We start from the raw sequence: 19,376 nt of genomic DNA, 5'->3' as shown, positions 1-19,376 counted from the left end.
GCAGTTTAGTGTCCCAACTCCCTGTGAAATCCATAACGCATGCCCGAAGCATGTCTTTTAGGGTTTGGTTTAATCGTTCCATTTGGCCATCCGTTTGTAGGTGGAAGGCGGTGCTAACGTCGAGGCGGGTACCCATCGCTTTTTGGAGTCGCGCCAAAAGGCCAATGTAAAATGCGGGTCCCGATCCGACACAATTGACACCGGTACTCCATGCAACCTCACAATTTCTTTAACATATAGTTGGGCCCAATTGTCTACTGTATATGTTGCCTTACCCGGTAGGAAGTGAGCCGACTTTGTCAGACGATCTACAACCACCCAAATTACCGTATAACCCTTTAATGTTTTGGGTAGGCCTACTATGAAATCCATGACAATGTTTTCCCATTTCCATTCTGGTATACTTAGAGGTTGTAGTAGCCCAGCGGTTTTCTGCCTAGGGGCTTTTACTTGTTGGCACACCAGACACTTACTCACGTACTCTGCGGTATCCTTTTTCATACTTCGCCACCAGAAGTGTTGTTTCAAGTCTTGATACATCTTTGTTCCACCTAGATGCTCGAGAAGGGTGAGTTGTATGCCTCAGTTAGGATTTCATTCTTTATTTCGCTCATGGGTGGGACACATAAACGTCCTTGACATAATAATCTGTCATCTGTTGACTTAGAGAATTCGTCCACTGGGCCTACTTTCAATTGGTCTAGGATTTTGCTTGGGCGTGGATCCCCACGTTGTGAGTCTATGATCCTTTGTCTGAGCGTGGAACGCACTGTCAGTTGGGCTATTTGGGCTGCCACTTCTTCGGTTACTATCGCTATGTCAGCTCGTTCGAAATCAGTTCGCACACGTGGCTCCCTTGTGATGAGGGCGGACGAGTGTACTGCTTTTCGACTCAGTGCATCAGCGACTACGTTTGCTTTTCCAGGGTGGTACTGGATATCTATGTCGTAATCTTTTACCAGCTCTAACCATCTACGTGGCCTCATGTTCAATTCTTTTTTGTGTGAACAAGTATTTTAGGTTTTTATGGTCCATATAGATTTGGATCTTTTCGCCATACAGGTAGAGTCACCAAATTTTTAACGCGAACACCACCCTGTCAGCTCCAAATCATGTGTAGGATAGTTTTTCTCATAATCCTTTAGTTGGCGTGACGCATACGCAACAACCTTGCCATGTTGCATCAGTACACAACCTAACCCCTTTTTGGATGCATCACTGTAAATCACGTATCCTACAGAACTCTCTGGAACTGTGAGCACTGGGGCGGATACTAGTCTTTGTTTTAGCTCTTGAAAGCTGGCCTCACAAGTATCATCCCAAACGAAAGGTACACTTTTTTTTGTCAATTGGGTGAGAGGCATGGCTATTCTAGCGAAGTCCTGGACAAACCTTAGATAGTAACCCGCCAATCCCAAGAAACTTCATATCTCGGTGACTGTTGTTGGGCATTTCCACTTCGTGACAACTTCTATCTTATTGGGGTCCACGAAAATTCCGTCTTTAGACACTACGTGCCCCAGAAACAAAACCTGTCATAGCCAAAATTCGCACTTGGAGAATTTGGCATATAACTTGTTCTCCCTTAGGATAATTAAGGCTTTGCGAAGGTGCTCTTGGTGTTCTAGGTCCGTTTTAGAGTATATCAAGATGTCGTCTATGAACACGATCACAAACGAGTCTAAGCACTCTTTAAATACTCGGTTCATTAGTTCCATAAATACTGCTGGGCATTGGTGAGACCAAAAGACATCACCACAAACTCGTAGTGGCCATATCTGGTTCGAAAGGCTGTTTTCGGTATGTCTTCATTTTTATCTTAATTTGATGATATCCTGATCGAAGATCTATTTTAGAAAACACTGTCGCCCCATGCAGTTGGTCAAATAGGTCCTCAATACGGGGTAACGGGTATTTGTTCTTTACCGTCCTCTTGTTTAATTCCATGTAATCAATGCATAAACGCATTGAGCCGTCTTTCTTTTTGACAAACAACACTTGCGCACCCCAAGGGGACACCCTAGGTCGAATGAAGCCTTTATCTAACAGGTCTTGCAGTTGTGATTTAAGTTTTTTTAGTTCTGTTGGTGCCATGCGGTACGGGGCCTTAGAGATGGGTCCCGTTCCTGGTTCCAGATCTATTCCAAAGTCTACCTCTCGCGATGGAGGAATTCCCAGGAGGTCCTCTGGGAAGACATCCATAAATTCGTTTACTATGGGTACTGTATCTATGGGTTTTTCCTTTCCTTTTGTGTTTACTGCACAGACTAGAAACGCCCACCCCCCTTGTTGTACCAGGCGTCTCGCTTTCATCATTGATATTATTTTTGGGTGGTACCTGTGGAGGTCCCTTTAAATTTAAAGGTAAGTCCGTTGGGAGGTGTGAATATCACTCTTTCTTATGGCAGTCTATGCTAGCAAAGTTTTCGGCTAGCTAATCCATTCCTAGTATGACGTCAAAATCCGTCATATCTACTACCTTTAAGTCTACGTGGATGGTTTGTCCAGCTATTAGCACTTGTCCGTCCTTTACTCTATTTTTCGTAACTAAGTCTACCCCTGCTGGGGTACCGACCGACAATACATGCATTAAGGGTTCTACTACGAACCCTGCTTGTTTAACAAATGGTAAAGAAACAAAGGATTGGGTAGAACCAGAATCAAACAATGTCAACGCAAAGTGTCCTAGTACAGAAAGCGTACCTGTCACCACGGTGCCAGATGTTCTCGCCTCTTTACTGGTCATTGCATATGCCCTGGTCTCTGGGCGGGTTTGTATGGTGGGCTCTCGGATGACCTGTCCTCTAAGGGGTTCCCTTGGATTTCCCGAGCTCCTTGTAGGGCAAGTTCTGGGCACATGACCTGCATGACCACAGATATAACACATACCTGAGCCCCCCAAACATCTCCCAACATGTTGTTTTCCACAGTTACGGCACAGGGGCTTCTCCATTGCTAGGTATCGGGCTATTGGGGATGGAGCAGGTGGCCTACTCTGATATCGAGGTCTCCTCCCTGTGACAACTGTTGGCTCCGTGATTGAAATTCTGTGGTTTCGACCTCGACAGGGCGTTTCCTCCCTGTGACAACGTTGGCTCCGTTTTCTTTTCCTTTGGGGTTCCTCTAGGGCCTTGGCCGTCCTTAGGGCCTCTTCATAGGTTTTTGGGTTAAAGGCCTCTAACATGCGGCGGGTCTTCGGGTTCAATCCTAACACAAATTTTTCTGTTTGTTTCTCTTCAGTGTCAGCTAATGACGGTGCAAACTTTCTCAATACTGATCCACCGTGCGATCAACTTGGGTTAAGTGGTTAAACTCTTGTTGTTTCTTTATATGGGTTTCCTTTGGATAATAATATTTCAGAAAGGCTTCCTTAAAGGTTCCCTACGTTGTAATTCCCCCGCCCCAGTTGATGCTCTGTTTATTATCCGACCACCACACTTCTGCATCTTTTTGTAACACATATGTCGCACACGCCACCTTATGTTCATCAGGGCATCTTATTGATTTAAAGGTTGTTTCCATGTTTGCAATCCACATCTAAGCAGTTGTTGGATCTTCCTTTGAACCGACAAAAGGACGTGGGTTATACCGTCTGAAATCCTTTAACCAACTCGCACCCCTATCCGGATGCGGGTTGGTGACCGACTGTATAAATACCACATCCACCGGTTGCGGGGCCGCCGCGTTGGCTGGTTGCGTGGCCATTGCCGCGACTTGTTGCGTAGCCAACAACGTGGCCTGTTGTGTGTCTAGCATGGTTTGCATAGTTTTTTTGGAGGGATTCCAACATTAACTTTGTGGCGGGGTCTAACCCAGCCTGTGGTGCAGCTTGAGGGAGCGCACCGTATTCAGGAGCGGGTACAGCTTGTGGGGGAGGTTTATATTCAGGAAGTGGTACGGTTTGTGGGAGAGGTGCGTATTCAGGAGGTGGTCCAAACGCATATGGTCCGGTAGTCGACCCCTCTTGGGAAGAGCTTCTATCAGCTTCTCCTCTTCCCCCTCTCCGAATGGGAGGTCGTCCTCTCCCTCTCCTACCTTTTCTACGTCCCCCTGTGCGGCATGGTTCTAGAAACCAAGAAAAGAATTCTAGCTAAGTTTATGATTTACTTATAACATTCCCTACATCCTATCTGATAATTCATATAGAAGAAAACATAACTATCATAACGTAAAGACATGCATTACATCAGTTCACATCACAACACATTTTCCTACAGTATCATGTCATGCATCATTTAAAGCCAACCACATTAAATATATCACAAAGATCATACATCCTTCATTCTACTTAAGGTATACCAGGCAACGACGGGGCATCGGTAATTGGACCGTGAAACATGCCAAGCCTATTCTATAGGCTAGTCTACAAGATCTATAACCTGGCTCTGATACCAACTGTAACGACCCTAAATTTTACCTATTTAATCTAAGGTCATTACTCTGCGAAATATACATTAAATGGGTCATGTCCATAAATGCGACTTACACTCGCCTCTTATTACCTCATGAAAGAGAAAATGATTACGAGGGAAAGAAAGGAAAAGAACATTATTGAAATAAAGAAAAAGGAACAAAACCGAATTCAACCTCGACTATGAAATGGAAAAAAAAAAAAAACTACCCTATGCATGTGCTACGGTCCCGGGGTGTACGATGCTGCCGTTGATGTCACATGGGTGCCTTGCTCTTATCTGAAAAAGTAAAGTAGCACGAGCCTTGAGTATTTCTAGAATACTCAGTAACTGACCACCTATCGGGGTTATGCAACAATCACACGCAATGAAATGATGGGACCTATCGTTTCGTTTCGTTTCGTTTTCCCTACGGTGCTGTCCTAACGGGTAATCGTGGACGTGTACCATATACTCTACACACAGCCCATACGTGCGAGTATGGGCTCACCAGCTAGTTCGCACACTGCTGGGCCACTTTCCATATCCGGTGGGTATACTCTGGGAGCTCTTTATGCCGGGACCCGTTAAAACTAGTAACTGTCACGACAACGCTATGCAAAGCATAACGATCGTTGCCTTGCCGTTGGATGTATGCGTCCGTACCCTCGTGATGGGATAGGGGTATCCCCCAGATGTATGAACACACAATATGCATGAGGTCTCCACTAGTCCTACATTTAACATTAATGAACATAACCCCTTGTCACGTTTCATGCTTACATGTCATTCTCATTTTCATTTCTTTATGTATCATACATATTCCTATCGGGGTTATGTTTCCATGCAGTTTACCGTATTTCATGTCATACAATTCATGCTGTTTACATTCAAATATTCCGTACAATCACGCCATAATCATTCAGGAACCACATATCATCACATGCATATCATATCACATCAAACAAAGCAGCATACATAGCATACATTCACGTTCACATGAGTTCGTACTTGAGCACATTAAAACTGGCATACAATTCAATGACACGTGCAAATCCACGGGCACGTGCCAACATACAACAATTAACGCATAACCTACGACGGGTGAGCCACTTACCTAGTTAGCTTAAGTCGTTGTCACGTATATATCCTTAATGAAAGTTCGATTCCGTCCTTTGAAATCCAAGTCAACCTATGTGAGCCCATGACATCAGTTTCAAGTTTGAACTCTATAAAATTATTTCTCTAATTTACGTGTTAAAATTTTGATATTACAAAATTTGATGGAGTTTCATGCCCTATGATATTTACGGTTTTATTTTTAAATTTTGTTCAACAAATCTTCCCTTCTCCGTGTTTGTAATTATATTTCCTTTTGTAAATAGATCTTAATTTGGTAAACCTTTCCAATTCTGTAAATAAGATATTCATCTAATTCTATATTTATTTTCTATAGATCTATATTTATTTTCTATAGATATGGTTGTCCAATTTTAATAGATTGTTTGCATACTATCTTACCCATTTATGGATCTGCCAACTAAAATTTTATTGATTCTAACCTTGTTTCCTATAACTTCCAATGCTAACAAAAAAAAATCTAATTAATTGATTCTAACCTATAACAAATTTTATTTTTTCTAACCGTGTTTCCTATAACTTCCAATGCTAACAAAAAAAAATCTAATTAATTGATTCTAACTAGAACTTCCAATGCTAACAAAAAAAAATCTAATTAATTGGATATGGAATCTGCATGATCTAGTAAAATATGAAAGAAGATTTGATACTAAATTTCTTATAACCATAACTATAAAGGATAAACAAAATCTGAGATAGGATTTTATAGTAATAACAGACCAAAATCTCTCTAGATAGATTTGCATCTACACTATTTTACTTTTTCCCAAATCTGACCTTCTTTTTCCTCTGACCTTTTTTTTCCCAAATCTGACATTTTTTTGGATGAACTGGGTTGGGTTGAGGAAAGAGGATGCTGTTGGGACGAGAGGTTATGATTAGGTTGAGGAAAGAGGATGCTGTTGGGACTTAGTGGAGAGAGATAGGTAAATTTTATAAAAAAAATTCACCAAGTTGGGACTTAGTGGAGAGAGATAGGTAAATTTTATAAAAAAAATTCACCAAATCTGATGTTTATTTTTGGATGAACTGTGATATGGTTGGGTTGAGGAAAGAGGATGTGGTTGTGAACTTTTTTTTTTTTCCTTTTCAAATCTGACATTTTTTTGTTTATTTTTTGATGAACTGTAATAGATTGGGTTGAGGAGAGAGGATACGGTTGGGACGAGGTTATGGTTGAGTTGAGGAAAGAGGATGTTGGGGGACGAGGTTATGGTTGAGTTGAGGAAAGAGGATGTTGGGAGGAGGTTAATGGAGAGAGGTAGATAAATTTTATAAAAAAAATTTCTCCAAATCTGACATTTTTTTTCTGTTTATTTTTTTTGATGAATTGTGATATGGTTGTGTTGAAGAAAGAGGATGCGGTTGAGATGACATTTTTTTTTCTGTTTATTTTTGGATGAACTGTGATATGGTTGGGTGAGGATAGAGGATGCAGTTGTGACGACATTAAAGAGGATGCGGTTGTGATGACATTTTTTTTTTGTTTTTTGTTTATTTTTAGATGAACTGTGATATTGTTGGGGTGAAGAAAGAGGATGCTGTTTTTTTGTTTATTTTTTTAATGAACTGTGGTATAGTTGGGGTGAGGAAAGAGGATGCGGTTGTGTGTGATATGGTTGGGTTGAGGAAAGAGAATGAGTTGAAATTCAGTGGAGAGACGGGTAAATTTTATTTTTATTTTTAAGTTTTATTTAATTATAAATTTTTTTATTATTATTATTTTGACGTATATTTTTTTTATAATTATTTTTATTGGTTTATTTATTATTATTTTGGCTATTACATTATTATGTAATAGTATAAATCTCGAATGGAGTAACCCACTTAAATACACTGCTTCTCTTGAACATACATGTCAAAAGTTTGTGAAGTAAGACAAGAGACTGACCTCTCCACAAATAAAAAGTAAGTCTTCCATTAGTTTAGTGGTCGCCACTTCCCATAGCACTTGCTTATGATGATGATGAAGATGATGATACACCAAGTCTCCCTGACAAATAAAAAGCGCATAAACCTCCAATAATAAGAACTTAAGTTTGGATCATGAAACAGAATGAACTATGACAATAAACACAGGGGAGTAAGGAATTGCAGTTTTAGCAGCAAGTTTAAGGGTAGGGTACACTTACAAATGGGAAGAAAGTATGGTGAAAAATGAACCTTGTCATAATAGCCACAGCAGTAGTACAAATCCAGGCGAGAAGATCAGGAAGCGAGATGGCAAATGTGCTATGGAACCCCAACTTTGATCGGCTGAAGCGGAGGGGGGGAGCACAGGGCATGCCAGACCATTCTTATCACCCTTGCACTCGCTAGAGAAGAGACCAGGAGGGTATTTTCCATACAGATTAACGTAACTGAACATGGTTGAAGCGCAATCGTTTGTTGGATCGTTGAGATCATCCGCATAAGGGCAAGCGAATTCAGTCAAAGCTGAACAACAGAGTTTGGGAGGGTATCGAGGCCCCTTGCACTTGCCTGTGATGATGGTGTAGTTCAAGAATTCAAAGTTCACTGGACAATCTGCATAAATTGTGCATACATACATTACATGATTACAGCAAATTTTGTTTGATAATAGCTTCAGAAACTACAACACTGAAACAATATCAATTCAAAAACTCCTGAGATGCCAAATTTAAAGCAAATACCATATGATGAACAAGTCAGAGAATTGAAGCAGGATAAAAATCAATCAATCTCAAGGAAGAAGTACACATTTTCCAAACCATTAAATTAAATACGTACAATTCCTTAAACTTCGCACCGCTGAAATTTAATCTGGCCTACATCACGGATGCGTGGATCAATCCAATACGAAAATGAAAGAAATAAACCATTCGATTCAACCAGATAAAATTAATTTAATATTTATGTTCAATTTCATTATTTCACGCCAATCGTGGCAAAAGCGAAATCTTCGAAGAACACTAGTAGGTTCGAGAGAATCAAATAATAATCAAACCAGCAAAAATCGACAACAAGTAACCTCGAATTCCACACAACCTCGAGAAGGAAGAAGCACAATCGGCAAGATCTTATACAAACAGAACAAATAATAACTAAATAGCTTGCAAACCCTAACAGAAGCAGGCCTCCAATTGAAAATTACGAACTCAGCAAAAAAGAAAAAAAAGTCGGAGAAAGAGAGTAGAACCTTTTTTCGCTTGTAGGAGGCCCCGACCGATTGAAGCCTTCGATTCAAAGACATCCGCTGCAAAATAAAAAATAAACTCAGCTTTAAAGACAAAAACAGAGAAGAAGAAGAAGCAGGAGAGAAAATTATGACAATGTCACGGTAATTGTGAATGTGAGGTACCTGAAATGGAAGTGGAGGAAGAAGCAGTGAAAATCAGTGAGATGAAGAAGAGGAGAAGCATTGAGAAGTTGCAGAAGGACCTATCGGAGACCGTCATTCCGGCGGGAGAGATAGAGAGAGAGGATTGTTCTTCTTCTCCGACGAGAAGGCGAGTACAGGCTGTTGGATTGAATCTCCACTCACAAAATGCTTTTGTATTATTATCATTACCATTATTTTGTCTAAATCCCACTATCAACTAGTGATATAATTATACTTGGTGCTACAAATAAAAAAGGGCTTGAAATGAACATACGACCATCGATAACACGTCTTAAACGTTTAAGTATGATATGAACATCTGACATGCAATTATAGATATCGCGTCTTGTACAAGTATGACATGGACATCTGACATGCAATCATAGGTAACACGTCTTGAACAAGTATGACATGGACATCTGACATGCGATCATAGGTAACACGTCTTGAACAAGTATGACATGGACATTTGACATGTAATCATAGGTAACACGTCTTGAACATGTATGACATGGACATCTGACATGCGATCATAAGTAACACGTCTTGAACAAGTATGACATGAACATCTGACATGCAATCATAAATATCACGTCTTGAACAAGTATGACATGGACATCTGACATGAGATCATAAGTAACACGTCTTGAACAAGTATGACATGAACATCTGACATGCAATCATAAATATCACGTCTTGAACAAGTATGACATGGGCATCTGACATGCGATCATAGATATCATGTCTTGAACAAGTATGACATAGACATCTAACATGCGTCATAGGTAACACGTCTTGAACAAGTATGACATAGACATCTGACATGCAATCATAAGTAACGCGTCTTGAACAAGTATGACATGGACATCTGACATGCGATCATAGATACATGTCTTGAACCAGCATAATCGTGACCTTTTGAGTCGCGGAGTTGCCTAGTCTAGAGTTATTTTACCTTAGTTGTATCTAAGAACTTACAAAGAAATTATTTAGTCTATGTTTAGGGTTGTTATGTTAATTTGCATGGGTTAGTTATTTAGTATGTGTTATTAAGTTGATTAATCTAAAGAGTTATTCGAATTATATTGGTTGGATTTGAATTTAGAATTATTATCACGGTTATCGTTTTAAATTCGTTGATGATTATATTTCATATTATAGTACCGAATAGTACAAATTCAAATTTTACATTGAGTTTATTAATGTATTTAGAGCAATTATATTAAGTGCAGTGCTCGCTCAACGAGAGGGGCTAAAGAGGTGTGCAAACCGACTGGTGAGTTCATACTCGCACGTGTGAGAAGTGTGTAGAATAGTAAATACACATTGAATTACCTGCTTAGGATAGCCGTTGTAGGAATATAGACTGATATGATAAATCCCACTCATGATTGTATGTATTTGCATCTAACCCCGATAGAGGGTCACTAAGTATTTTACACTCTTATTTTTTTCAGGTAAAGGCAAGACTCCCCTATACACGACTTACGGTGGAATCACAACCTAGAAGACCGTGGCACATGCATAGGGTAGTTTACAATTTGAATTTAGCAAACTATAGGTTAGTATATGTTCATATGCATTTTCATTTAGTAGCATATAGGTTAGTATGGAGCATTTTTAATTTATGTTATTTTCAATTTTTGTTATTTTATATTAAAAGCCTTCGAGATAACATGTAAGACCAAGATTATGTTTTTATAATAAAGTTTTGAATGAAATATTTTCGTATAAAATGTCTAATGATATGTATATAGTAATGACTTTAGGTTAAGTAGAAATCTAGAGCTGTTACAACTTTTTTAATAAGCTTTGATAAGCTTTGTAACAGCTCTAGATTTCTACTTAACCTAAAGTCATTACTATATACATATCATTAGACAATGTTAGGAAATTGAAAAGGAGATATTCAAAAGCCGGAACTTTGTAGGCTTTTTTAAGCTTAACATCATTAGCTGTACTGGTTTTGGCTTCAAAATTATTTCTTTTTTTCGGGTCGGGCAAGGTAGGAAATTGGATGGGGATAGGAATACAATCCTATCCTGTATTCCTATCCCTAGTCCCGTTTATCTAATGAGACGAAATTTTTCGTGACTCTCATATTCTCCGTTTAAACAGAGATTCTTCACTCTATTAAGAGCAGGTCTCATATAATTTAGGCTCCGTCGCTCTGTCTGTTAAGAGTAAATGGACACCTCTATTTTTCTATGTGCAAACATCAGCCAGCATGTACCGTTGGGTGGGTGGGCCTCTGAAGCTATCTTGGAAGCAATATATGAGTAACTTGTCATTGTGAACATATGCTGCCATGTTCCTAAGAAACTTTGGAATTCCATAACTTTGTCCACCAATTACAATTAGAAGAGTTAATCAAATTTGTACCTAATTTTAGTTAATAAGAAACCTTTCCCTAAGCTTTTTTGTACCTAATTTTAGTGAATAAGAAACCTTTCCCTAAGCTTTTGATTTGACAAAAAGAGCTTCATAAAATGTTAGAAAAATGTTTACATACAATCAAAAGACCGACCCACCTGCCTTTCAGGGTTGCGGCGCAAATGTATTCAATTCCTGCAATGATATCTCCATTATTCCCTTTTCTGCTCCACTGAATATTAGAAATTATCATGCACAAGTGTTAATTGGAACAACTTTAATGGGAGATTGATTGATGCAACTCCTAGTAGCATGGACAACGAATTTAACAAAACACAATAGAAATACTTCTCTGCTCTGGAATTCAATAATTAGAGAAAGCTGCATGAGATTAAAAAAAAAAAAAAAAAAAAAAAAAAAAAAAAAAAAAAAAAAAAAAACACTTGGACCTTGAAAGTAGACAGATTATCACATTTACATTTAGAATTGCCGGGTTGAGGAGTAATTTTTCCACAAACCCCTCTGTGACTAGAATTCTGGTAATGGTAAAACAAAAAAGAACATAATGGTGAGAAAAAAAATGCAACTAAGAATCTGTAGAAGAGAAAGTCGTTTTCATTCTCATTGATTGGGAACACTTTGGATTTTAGAAATTGAGCCTATAGGGGAACGTCTATTCTACTTTAGAGTACATCACGATTCATCTTTAAAGAACTAAAAGAGAAAAAAAAAAAAAAAACATTTAAAAATTACTTGGAAATCGGAAGCATGTGGAGGAGGAGGAGGAGTTGCTGGTTGCTGCTACTATTGCAAAGCCACGTTATTCCGCCTTCTTTCTTTTCTGTACTCACCTCCAAACCCTGCACTCTCTATGGGAAACATTAGCCAGCTTTTTTTATACATTTTGTCAGCCTTGTCTGTAAACACCTCCAAAATTATATATTTCTTTTTTCGTGTATATATATATATATATATATATATATATATATATATATATATATATATATATATATATATATTGGAAGAAAGAAAGAACAAAGACAGAGGTGATCCAACCAAACAAAGGGTGAAAGTGTACACGTATATATGCATTTATCTGTTTTTGGTTTGCCTCCTCTCTACATCTCTCGTTTCTATTGCCGCCAGCCATTGTCCATTGGGTTTTGTTGTCACTCCACGTGCTTGTCTTTGCTCTTGCTTCGGTGTAACCATTTTTCATTTCTTCACCTTTTTGTACTTTTTGTAACCTAACACAAAAATCTTCTCTGCTGCATCATGTATAAGGGTTATATCAGGGTTAGAATTTTTAGTAATGAAACATGATACAGAACAACTTGTACACACTTGGTTTGACAATAATTTTAGATTCAGTTTATGAATATTAAGTCTAAGAATACTACTTATATACTTTTTACACATGTTTCAGAAAACGGAGCCATGTTTTCAAAAACAACAAAATAATTTTCAAAAAGTTATTTTTGTTTTAGGAATGAATTTTGCTAAAAAATCAAATGTTTTCACTAAAAAAAAATGAAATTCAATATAGAGAAATGAGAGAAACAAGCATAATTTTCACAACCAAAAGTCAAAGTTATCAAATGGAGCCTTCACTCCTAGTTTTCAGTTTTTAAAAATCTACTTATCTTATCATAAATTCTTTATTATGATTTTCACACTTAAAACAAACATTTGAATTCTAAGCTAAATTTCGAAGTTATTAAGAATTACTTTCTTTAGTTTTCAAACTTGGCTTGGATTTTAGAAACACTTTCAAGGGGTAGATATAAAGCAAAGAACCTAGTAAGAGGAAGTTATGTTTATATTCTTAATTTTTAAACACTAGATGGTTATTAAACCAGACTTCCCTTTTTTATTTTCTATTTTCAAAAACTACCCTAGCTTCGCTGCAATTTATTTGATATATTGTACAATTTTTTAAAAACACGTTAGAGATTTTAGCCAAACTCCAAAAGAAAAAAAAAGTTCATAAATCTTTTAAAGTAGTATTTACAAGCCTGATTTTTTAAAAAGGAAAAAACAGCTTTATTCTCAAAAAAGTAAACCAGAAATCAAATGTTCATCAGTGGAAGCCTTAATAGTTTACTTTATTAATGGATGGGAATTTTTCTACAATAGGACCCCATTTGAATTGAGGCCTCTCATATCCTTTTCACAATGTTTGAAAATTTCCAAGTTGGTATTATTGTAGTTCAAGATTTCTGGATGGGAAATGGGCACGAAGAAAGATAATGCTTTTACACTGTTTTTATTTAGATTTTCAAAAGTCAAAACTAATATTTCAAAAAATGATTCTGAAATTATATAAGAAAACAAAATATAGATAATAATGATAATAATAACAAATAACAAATAAGATGTGGCCTGTGTTTTTAAAAGCTACTTACTTGACATTGGGACTCCCGTAATTTCTCCAGCAGCTCCCCCGTCTCAAGTTGCTTTAAGACGGTAGCGTGGATTGCCTGAACCAATGAAATGAATGAAAATGCTAAGCTACAAGAATCGATCAGAAGACCGCTCATATTACTAATTAATTAAACACACAAAGAAAAGCTCACTCTTTTCGTTTTCTCCAGGTCAAATTCAACCGACTTGATTCTGTCCAAAGATTCAGTAAGCAAATGCTCCTTTTCCAGAGGAATCTTAGCAGGCTTGTTGCTCAGCTCTACAAAGATTTTTTCAAGCCTCTCGAGACGTTGTAAGCATGGACCGACATAATCTTCTTTGTTCATTGTTTGAATTGCAGCAGCATTGATGTTTGTAATGTGTTGTTCTGTGTTAGAAGGATATATATTGTTCTGTCTTTTCCAAAACTGAAATTGTAAACTGCGGACAAGTTCTACCAATCTAATCCAGAATGATAGAAGACCTCTCCCCACAAAATGAAGGTTTCTTTTCTCAAGTTTTTGCTTCAGAATTTCGTTCTCATTTGCTAGAGTACCTGAGAAGCGAGGTGAATAAAAGAAAAATATGAGATAGGGAAAGAAAAATCTGACCAACGAACAAATACAATTTGCATAACTTGGAAATGCAAAACCTTTCCAAGGGTAAGTAGACAAATTATGCATATGGTTCTACTTTCCCGGTGCCACACGCCAGGTGAGCCGTAAAGATTCCGAGTTACCACACATTAGAGTGAAAATAAAAGTACATTCAGTACCTTCTATGTTTGATGCCACTTTGCTAGAGAAATTCCCATTATCCATTATTTCAAGAGATGTACCCTGAGAACCTCTAACTCTTTGGTCACTTTCACTTACTGTCCTAGCAGGTAGGAAGTCATCATCACAACTGTAGTAAGCATTAGGATCTGCTGCCCTTAGCTGAAAAAATACGAACCTTTTAAACAATGTTGCTGACATTTTTGCATACACATACAATACATTTTCACAAACCATGTGCTACATACTTCCAGACTTACTTCTTCGTGAACTGGGGCCAAACAAGGAATCATAGAGCTAGCTCGCTCCAGTGGAGAGTACGAGTCATCAATATCTGATCCTGGATCCGCTAATGATATATCATTACTTCCCTAATGGAAGAGAAATATGCATATCAATATGCATCATAATGACAGCATGCAATAATATACAATATTCAAACTGCATCTGATCAAACTGACACTTACCTTCAGTGAAGGTATTTGAGCACGAGAGTGAAATTTTGCGTCGTTCTTGGGCACTCTTGTGCCTTGCCTTACAAAGGTGGCTCCTAAATTATGCACAACCTAGAAACACAGGACTAGGTTAATTATACATGCTGAAGAATTGAGTCGGACTATATTTGAAACATGATGAAAAGCCACCTTCATAATATCGGGATCATTCCACGGACCCTTATTAGATCTAAGGCACCCTCCTTCAACACCATTACATGTACACGAACCACCTAAGAAATCTGGCAACTGACTGAAAGAAAAACAGTCTCAGCAAAGTATATGAATATACAAATACAGAGTGGAAATGGAGGTCATACTCTGAGTCAATGACTTCAAGTAGCTTTCCTATTGATTTGGGTTCAAGAACCTGAAATTTGAACTCGATAATTAATCCAGCATGAGGAAAAGGAAGTGCATGTAACTCGTGCATGCCACATCTATACCTGGATCTTTGCAACAGTCTTCATATCAATAAATTTCTGAGCAGCAGGCCAGAGAATCTTCTTAAAACCAGAACCAGCATTCACAATATATGTTCGATGTAGCGTCTGAAAGATACAAGTGAAAAGAGAATGAAACACATGAGAAAATGATCAAATATGTTTATGCTTGGAAGGAATTGGATACCTCAGGATAATAATTACTGTCTGTCTTTGTTATAGCAGCTAAGAGATTTGCAGCAGTGCGGGAGAAATTTTTCATGCCCTGGAATCACAATATCAGTAACATTAAAATCAGACTTTAATAAATTTAACATTAATCGATTGACATTGTCCATCCTAAGATGCCAATGTTGGATAAATGGATGGTTTTCATGTCATAATCGATAATACTATTACGACCATGCACATGTATGCAAATGTGTAAGATCAATATATTTGTATTTTCTTGAAGGCCAAAGATATAGAAGCAAACTCTGCTTGATTGTGGCTCCAAATCTAAGAACTTCAGTTACGTAATTTACCAGATAAATAATGTTGGATCCATGATTTTCAAGTTTCATACCAGAAAAATCAACTCTAAGAAAAGTTTCGATATTTTTCAATAAAACTGTGTAGTCCTATTAATTTGATCCCCCAATATGGAAGTAACATCTCCATCATTATCGGAGACAATAGTGTGATCGTGTATAAGATAATATTTCGAGCAAACTGAATATATAAAACTTTCAAGACAGTTTTCATCGTACCAAGCCCTGCACATCCAATATTGTTGTTGTTGAACAGATTCTTCTCTTAGACGCAATTGTACAGGCAGGGAACTTTTCATGCAGTGCCCTTTCAAATTCTTGCACATGGTACTTCAAGTATCTATCTATCGTGGTGATATTCATGAGCCTACTTGGATGGGCTTTGCCAAGCCTCTCTATGTAAACTGGCCTGCCTTCTTTATCAACTCCATGATATCCCTGAGGATAATATTGCAACACCTCTTCAAGCTCTTCAAATTCAAAATCCTGCAGATGAATCACTCCACTAATATATTAAAGCTCCAAAACTGGCAAGTTATCCAACTACATTATGCACTTTCATGATTGGATGTTGATTACGCAGCAGATTGCAAATGATGAAGATGATGATGATATGTTAACAGGGAAAATAACTCTCAAGGCAGGACTGGAGCTTATTTTAGAGGACCACTGGGATGTATACATAAATTACCTCTAGAATAGTATCAGTTCCAAATTCCTTTCTCCAGTTAAGCATTTCTTCCCACATCCGGATTGTCTTTTCCATGTTAAATTCTCTAGCTTTCAAAAATCTGCAGAAAATAACAAATAGAATGAGGATACTTGTAATGACTCGCAAAAAAAAGGTTGCATGAACTGCAGATATTTTGTTTTATGAAGCAGAATGCTTCCAGAAAATGCACAGACCTCAGTAAAGTATGATAATCATCAAGCCTACTGGGCAGCAAATTCCTCTCAAGAAGTTTTTGATGCAATTCATGAACTGCACTTTCCTCTTTTGCATCTCGTACATCCTCTATGGATACTGAAGGAACCCTGTAGTCAATTTTCCTCTTTCCTCTCTTCTTGAGAGAGTGAGTGAATTTATTTGAGGCATTTATTGCCTTTTTCTTGAGGTTCCCAATTTTGAACAGTCGCCTCTCATCTTCAGAATTCTCAAAGCTCTCTCTAATTTCATCACTAGTTCCAGGACCTTCAAAGCCTTGAAGTGAGGAAGTAAGGAAAAGTCGTTATAATTTTTCTAATTAAATACAAGTAGAACGATGGACAAAAAATTTACAACTTGGAAATAAATCGAGTCCATCAATCAAGAATTGTCTCAACATTTTAGCACCTTAAGACTAATGCTCGATCACTCATGCATCATACACGCAAAGCTGTTTCTCATATTATGCCAATAAACTACACAACATACCTAACATTTCAATCCCCGGACGATGTATGAAAGGTAAATGGCTTTGAAGACTACGCCAAACCCACTGGAAAAGTTCCGCACGGACACGTCAACCTATTGTTGCAGGAAAGAAGACAAAAGATGGAAACTGCTATATTAATTACATAAAGACGAGTAATTGAAGCATAGAAAATGAAGTTGATTTCTTAGGTGCGAAGCATTAAGATTCTATTTTGGCTGAGTAATCGGAAATAGCTAACAACATACAGCACGCAAAACTACCATTCCGAATCCCTCCTACTCTGCAAAAGTCAATGAGCAACTGATTCAAGGGCTTTAGAGAGAAAATTAAAGATTCGGAAACTCTTCGGGCAGCATACTCAAGATCAAGGAGCAAGAAAGAGTATTAACAACTCCAATTGATGAAAACGTCCCAAGGCCATATGCCAAGGATTAGTTTTCTGCAGTCTTCCTCGAGCAACTACAAAATATCGACAGAAAGACAGAAAACCGATCCCTTCAAGCGAGCGAAGGAAGTCGGTGGGCTCAGAAACTAGCATTAAAGACAGATCCAAACAGAAATCAACTCTAGAAACCTGATTTCTCAAGAAACTTCATCAATATCAAATCGAAAAAGATTTTCGACCTTGCAGCAGCTCACTGTGCTAATTATCGGGAATATAAAAAGAAGAGAGAGATAGAGAGATAAAAGAAGAAGAAGAAGAAGAAGAAGGAGGAGCGTCATCTTCTTCTACATAACGAAAACGGACGAACAAAAATAAACGAAATCCAAAGCTGAATCCAAAATGTTCATTAAACTCGAACTTGAACCGAAAATTCCGGAACACATTAAAAACAGTGACAGTCATGAAGAGGAATCTCTTCATAACAACTATCAATTTCCTTTCCGCGAACCAAAAACACGCAAGGAGAGCCAGAAACACATTGAAAATCGACAATGCCGGTGAACACCACTCGGATCTCGAATCAAATCCACAGAAAACAGTAAAACCAAAAACACCAAACAAACAAACAAAAACAAAAAAAAAAAAAAAAAAAAAAAAAAAAACAGAGAATACAGAGCTGAATTAGAGAATCAGAGAGTCAGAAAAACAGCAGAAAAAACACACCTCATGAAAAAATCCTAAGCACAGAAGCCGATGGTAGCCTGAGAAGAGGAAGAGAAAACAACATCGATCGAGACAAGAGGAATCTGTCAAAGCAACGGTGATGATAGCAGCAAAGCAACAGCAGCAGAGGAAACGGAATATGAAGATTGAAGAGCAAAGATTAAGATGCTGAGATTGTTGTTGTTGCTGTTGAGAGGAGTTTTCTGGAGAGAAGAGCGATGAAATTTGGTGGAGAGGAAGGTGAAAAATGAAGAATTAAAGAAGAAGGTGTGGGTGTGGGGTTTTGTTGGTTAAAAATGGTACGAGTTGTGTGAGTTTGGAAATGCGCGGCTCAACTCTTTTTCTTTTCTATTTTCCTCTTTTTTTTTTTTCTTTTTTTCTTTTTTTTTTTTTTTACTTTTTATTATAATTTAAAAAAATAGAAAAATAAAATAAAATAGAATAAATAATAGGAGCCAGGGGGACCCTACGAAAGCCTGCTTACATTGGAACTCTCAAGCTTCCATCTCTAACCCTGTTTTTCTTTTTCCCTTTTATTTCCAATTAATTGTACGAATAAATAAATAAATAAATATTTTAAATTTATATTTAATGGTTATTAGAAATAAATGTATTTTAAAATTTACAATCAATAACTATTAAAAAAAAAAATTCTTCTCGTTTTCTTTTTTTTTTTTTTTTTTTTTTAGAAATATAAATATTTAGTATTCTAATTTTTTAATTTTAAAAATATTGAAAATAACATAAATGTGTTTTTTAAGTGGTTGGGAGGGAACAAAACACCATTTATACAGAGTGGAAACCTTCCCAGCATACGCGTTTTAAAGGGGAAGCTCGAAAGTGAAAATCCAAAGAGGACAATATATGCTAGCGACGGGCTTCAACCGTTACAAATGGTATCAGAGCCAGATACCAGGTGATGTGTCAGCCTTCTTGCCCTTCCTCGAAAGGGTAGACACG

The 19,376-nt window shown here is 37.5% G+C and overlaps 2 protein-coding genes across 7 annotated transcripts; both read right to left on the bottom strand.

The window, feature by feature from the left end:
* Positions 1-5,418: 5,418 nt before the first annotated feature.
* LOC111789233 (GPI-anchored protein LLG1) lies at positions 5,419-9,077 on the bottom strand. Of its 3 annotated transcripts, XR_002814300.2 has the most exons (5): positions 8,854-9,072; positions 8,692-8,748; positions 7,664-8,057; positions 7,423-7,524; positions 5,419-5,583 (listed from the first exon to the last, which is right to left on the bottom strand). XR_002814300.2 is itself a non-coding variant. In XM_023669937.2 (4 exons), exons 1-3 carry the CDS (start codon positions 8,948-8,950, stop codon positions 7,699-7,701), a joined length of 513 nt encoding a protein of 170 aa, XP_023525705.2. In that variant the 5' UTR covers positions 8,951-9,077; the 3' UTR covers positions 7,346-7,524; positions 7,695-7,698. The 3 variants fall into 3 exon arrangements, 2 of the variants coding, with proteins under 2 accessions (XP_023525705.2, XP_023525704.2); XM_023669937.2 differs by lacking the exon at positions 5,419-5,583 and having other exon boundaries at positions 7,346-7,524; positions 7,695-8,057; positions 8,854-9,077; XM_023669936.2 differs by lacking the exon at positions 5,419-5,583 and having other exon boundaries at positions 7,346-7,524.
* A 3,168-nt stretch (positions 9,078-12,245) lies between these two features.
* Positions 12,246-18,710, bottom strand: LOC111788726 (phosphatidylinositol/phosphatidylcholine transfer protein SFH13). Of its 4 annotated transcripts, none has more exons than XM_087121542.1 (15): positions 18,417-18,710; positions 17,308-17,400; positions 16,800-17,094; positions 16,585-16,684; positions 16,113-16,379; positions 15,551-15,628; positions 15,367-15,471; positions 15,241-15,290; positions 15,071-15,173; positions 14,894-14,992; positions 14,675-14,797; positions 14,426-14,588; positions 13,824-14,206; positions 13,653-13,727; positions 12,246-12,512 (listed from the first exon to the last, which is right to left on the bottom strand). In XM_087121542.1, exons 2-15 carry the CDS (start codon positions 17,312-17,314, stop codon positions 12,495-12,497), a joined length of 1,866 nt encoding a protein of 621 aa, XP_086977668.1. In that variant the 5' UTR covers positions 17,315-17,400; positions 18,417-18,710; the 3' UTR covers positions 12,246-12,494. The 4 variants fall into 4 exon arrangements, with proteins under 4 accessions (XP_086977668.1, XP_086977667.1, XP_086977666.1 ...); XM_087121541.1 differs by having other exon boundaries at positions 12,246-12,515; positions 17,308-17,406; positions 18,417-18,709; XM_087121540.1 differs by having other exon boundaries at positions 12,246-12,515; positions 18,417-18,709.
* Between the last annotated feature and the right edge of the window lie 666 nt (positions 18,711-19,376).

Source organism: Cucurbita pepo, chromosome 2 (genome assembly GCF_057944985.1).
Source record: "Cucurbita pepo subsp. pepo isolate OVF chromosome 2, ASM5794498v1, whole genome shotgun sequence".
NCBI lineage: Eukaryota > Viridiplantae > Streptophyta > Magnoliopsida > Cucurbitales > Cucurbitaceae > Cucurbita > Cucurbita pepo.
This window is presented reverse-complemented; position numbering and strand designations above follow the sequence as displayed.

Coding starts and splice junctions, on each gene's coding strand:
- LOC111789233 (XM_023669937.2), bottom strand. CDS start 8,950: ATGACGGTCTCCGATAGGTCCTTCTGCAACTTCTCAATGCTTCTCCTC. Junction 8,749..8,853: donor TTCCTCCACTTCCATTTCAG/GTACCTCACATT, acceptor TTTATTTTGCAG/CGGATGTCTTTGAATCGAAG. Junction 8,058..8,691: donor CCTCCTACAAGCGAAAAAAG/GTTCTACTCTCT, acceptor CAATTTATGCAG/ATTGTCCAGTGAACTTTGAA.
- LOC111788726 (XM_087121541.1), bottom strand. Junction 16,685..16,799: donor GATTATCATACTTTACTGAG/GTCTGTGCATTT, acceptor TATTTTCTGCAG/ATTTTTGAAAGCTAGAGAAT. Junction 14,589..14,674: donor ACGAAGAAGTAAGTCTGGAA/GTATGTAGCACA, acceptor GTATTTTTTCAG/CTAAGGGCAGCAGATCCTAA.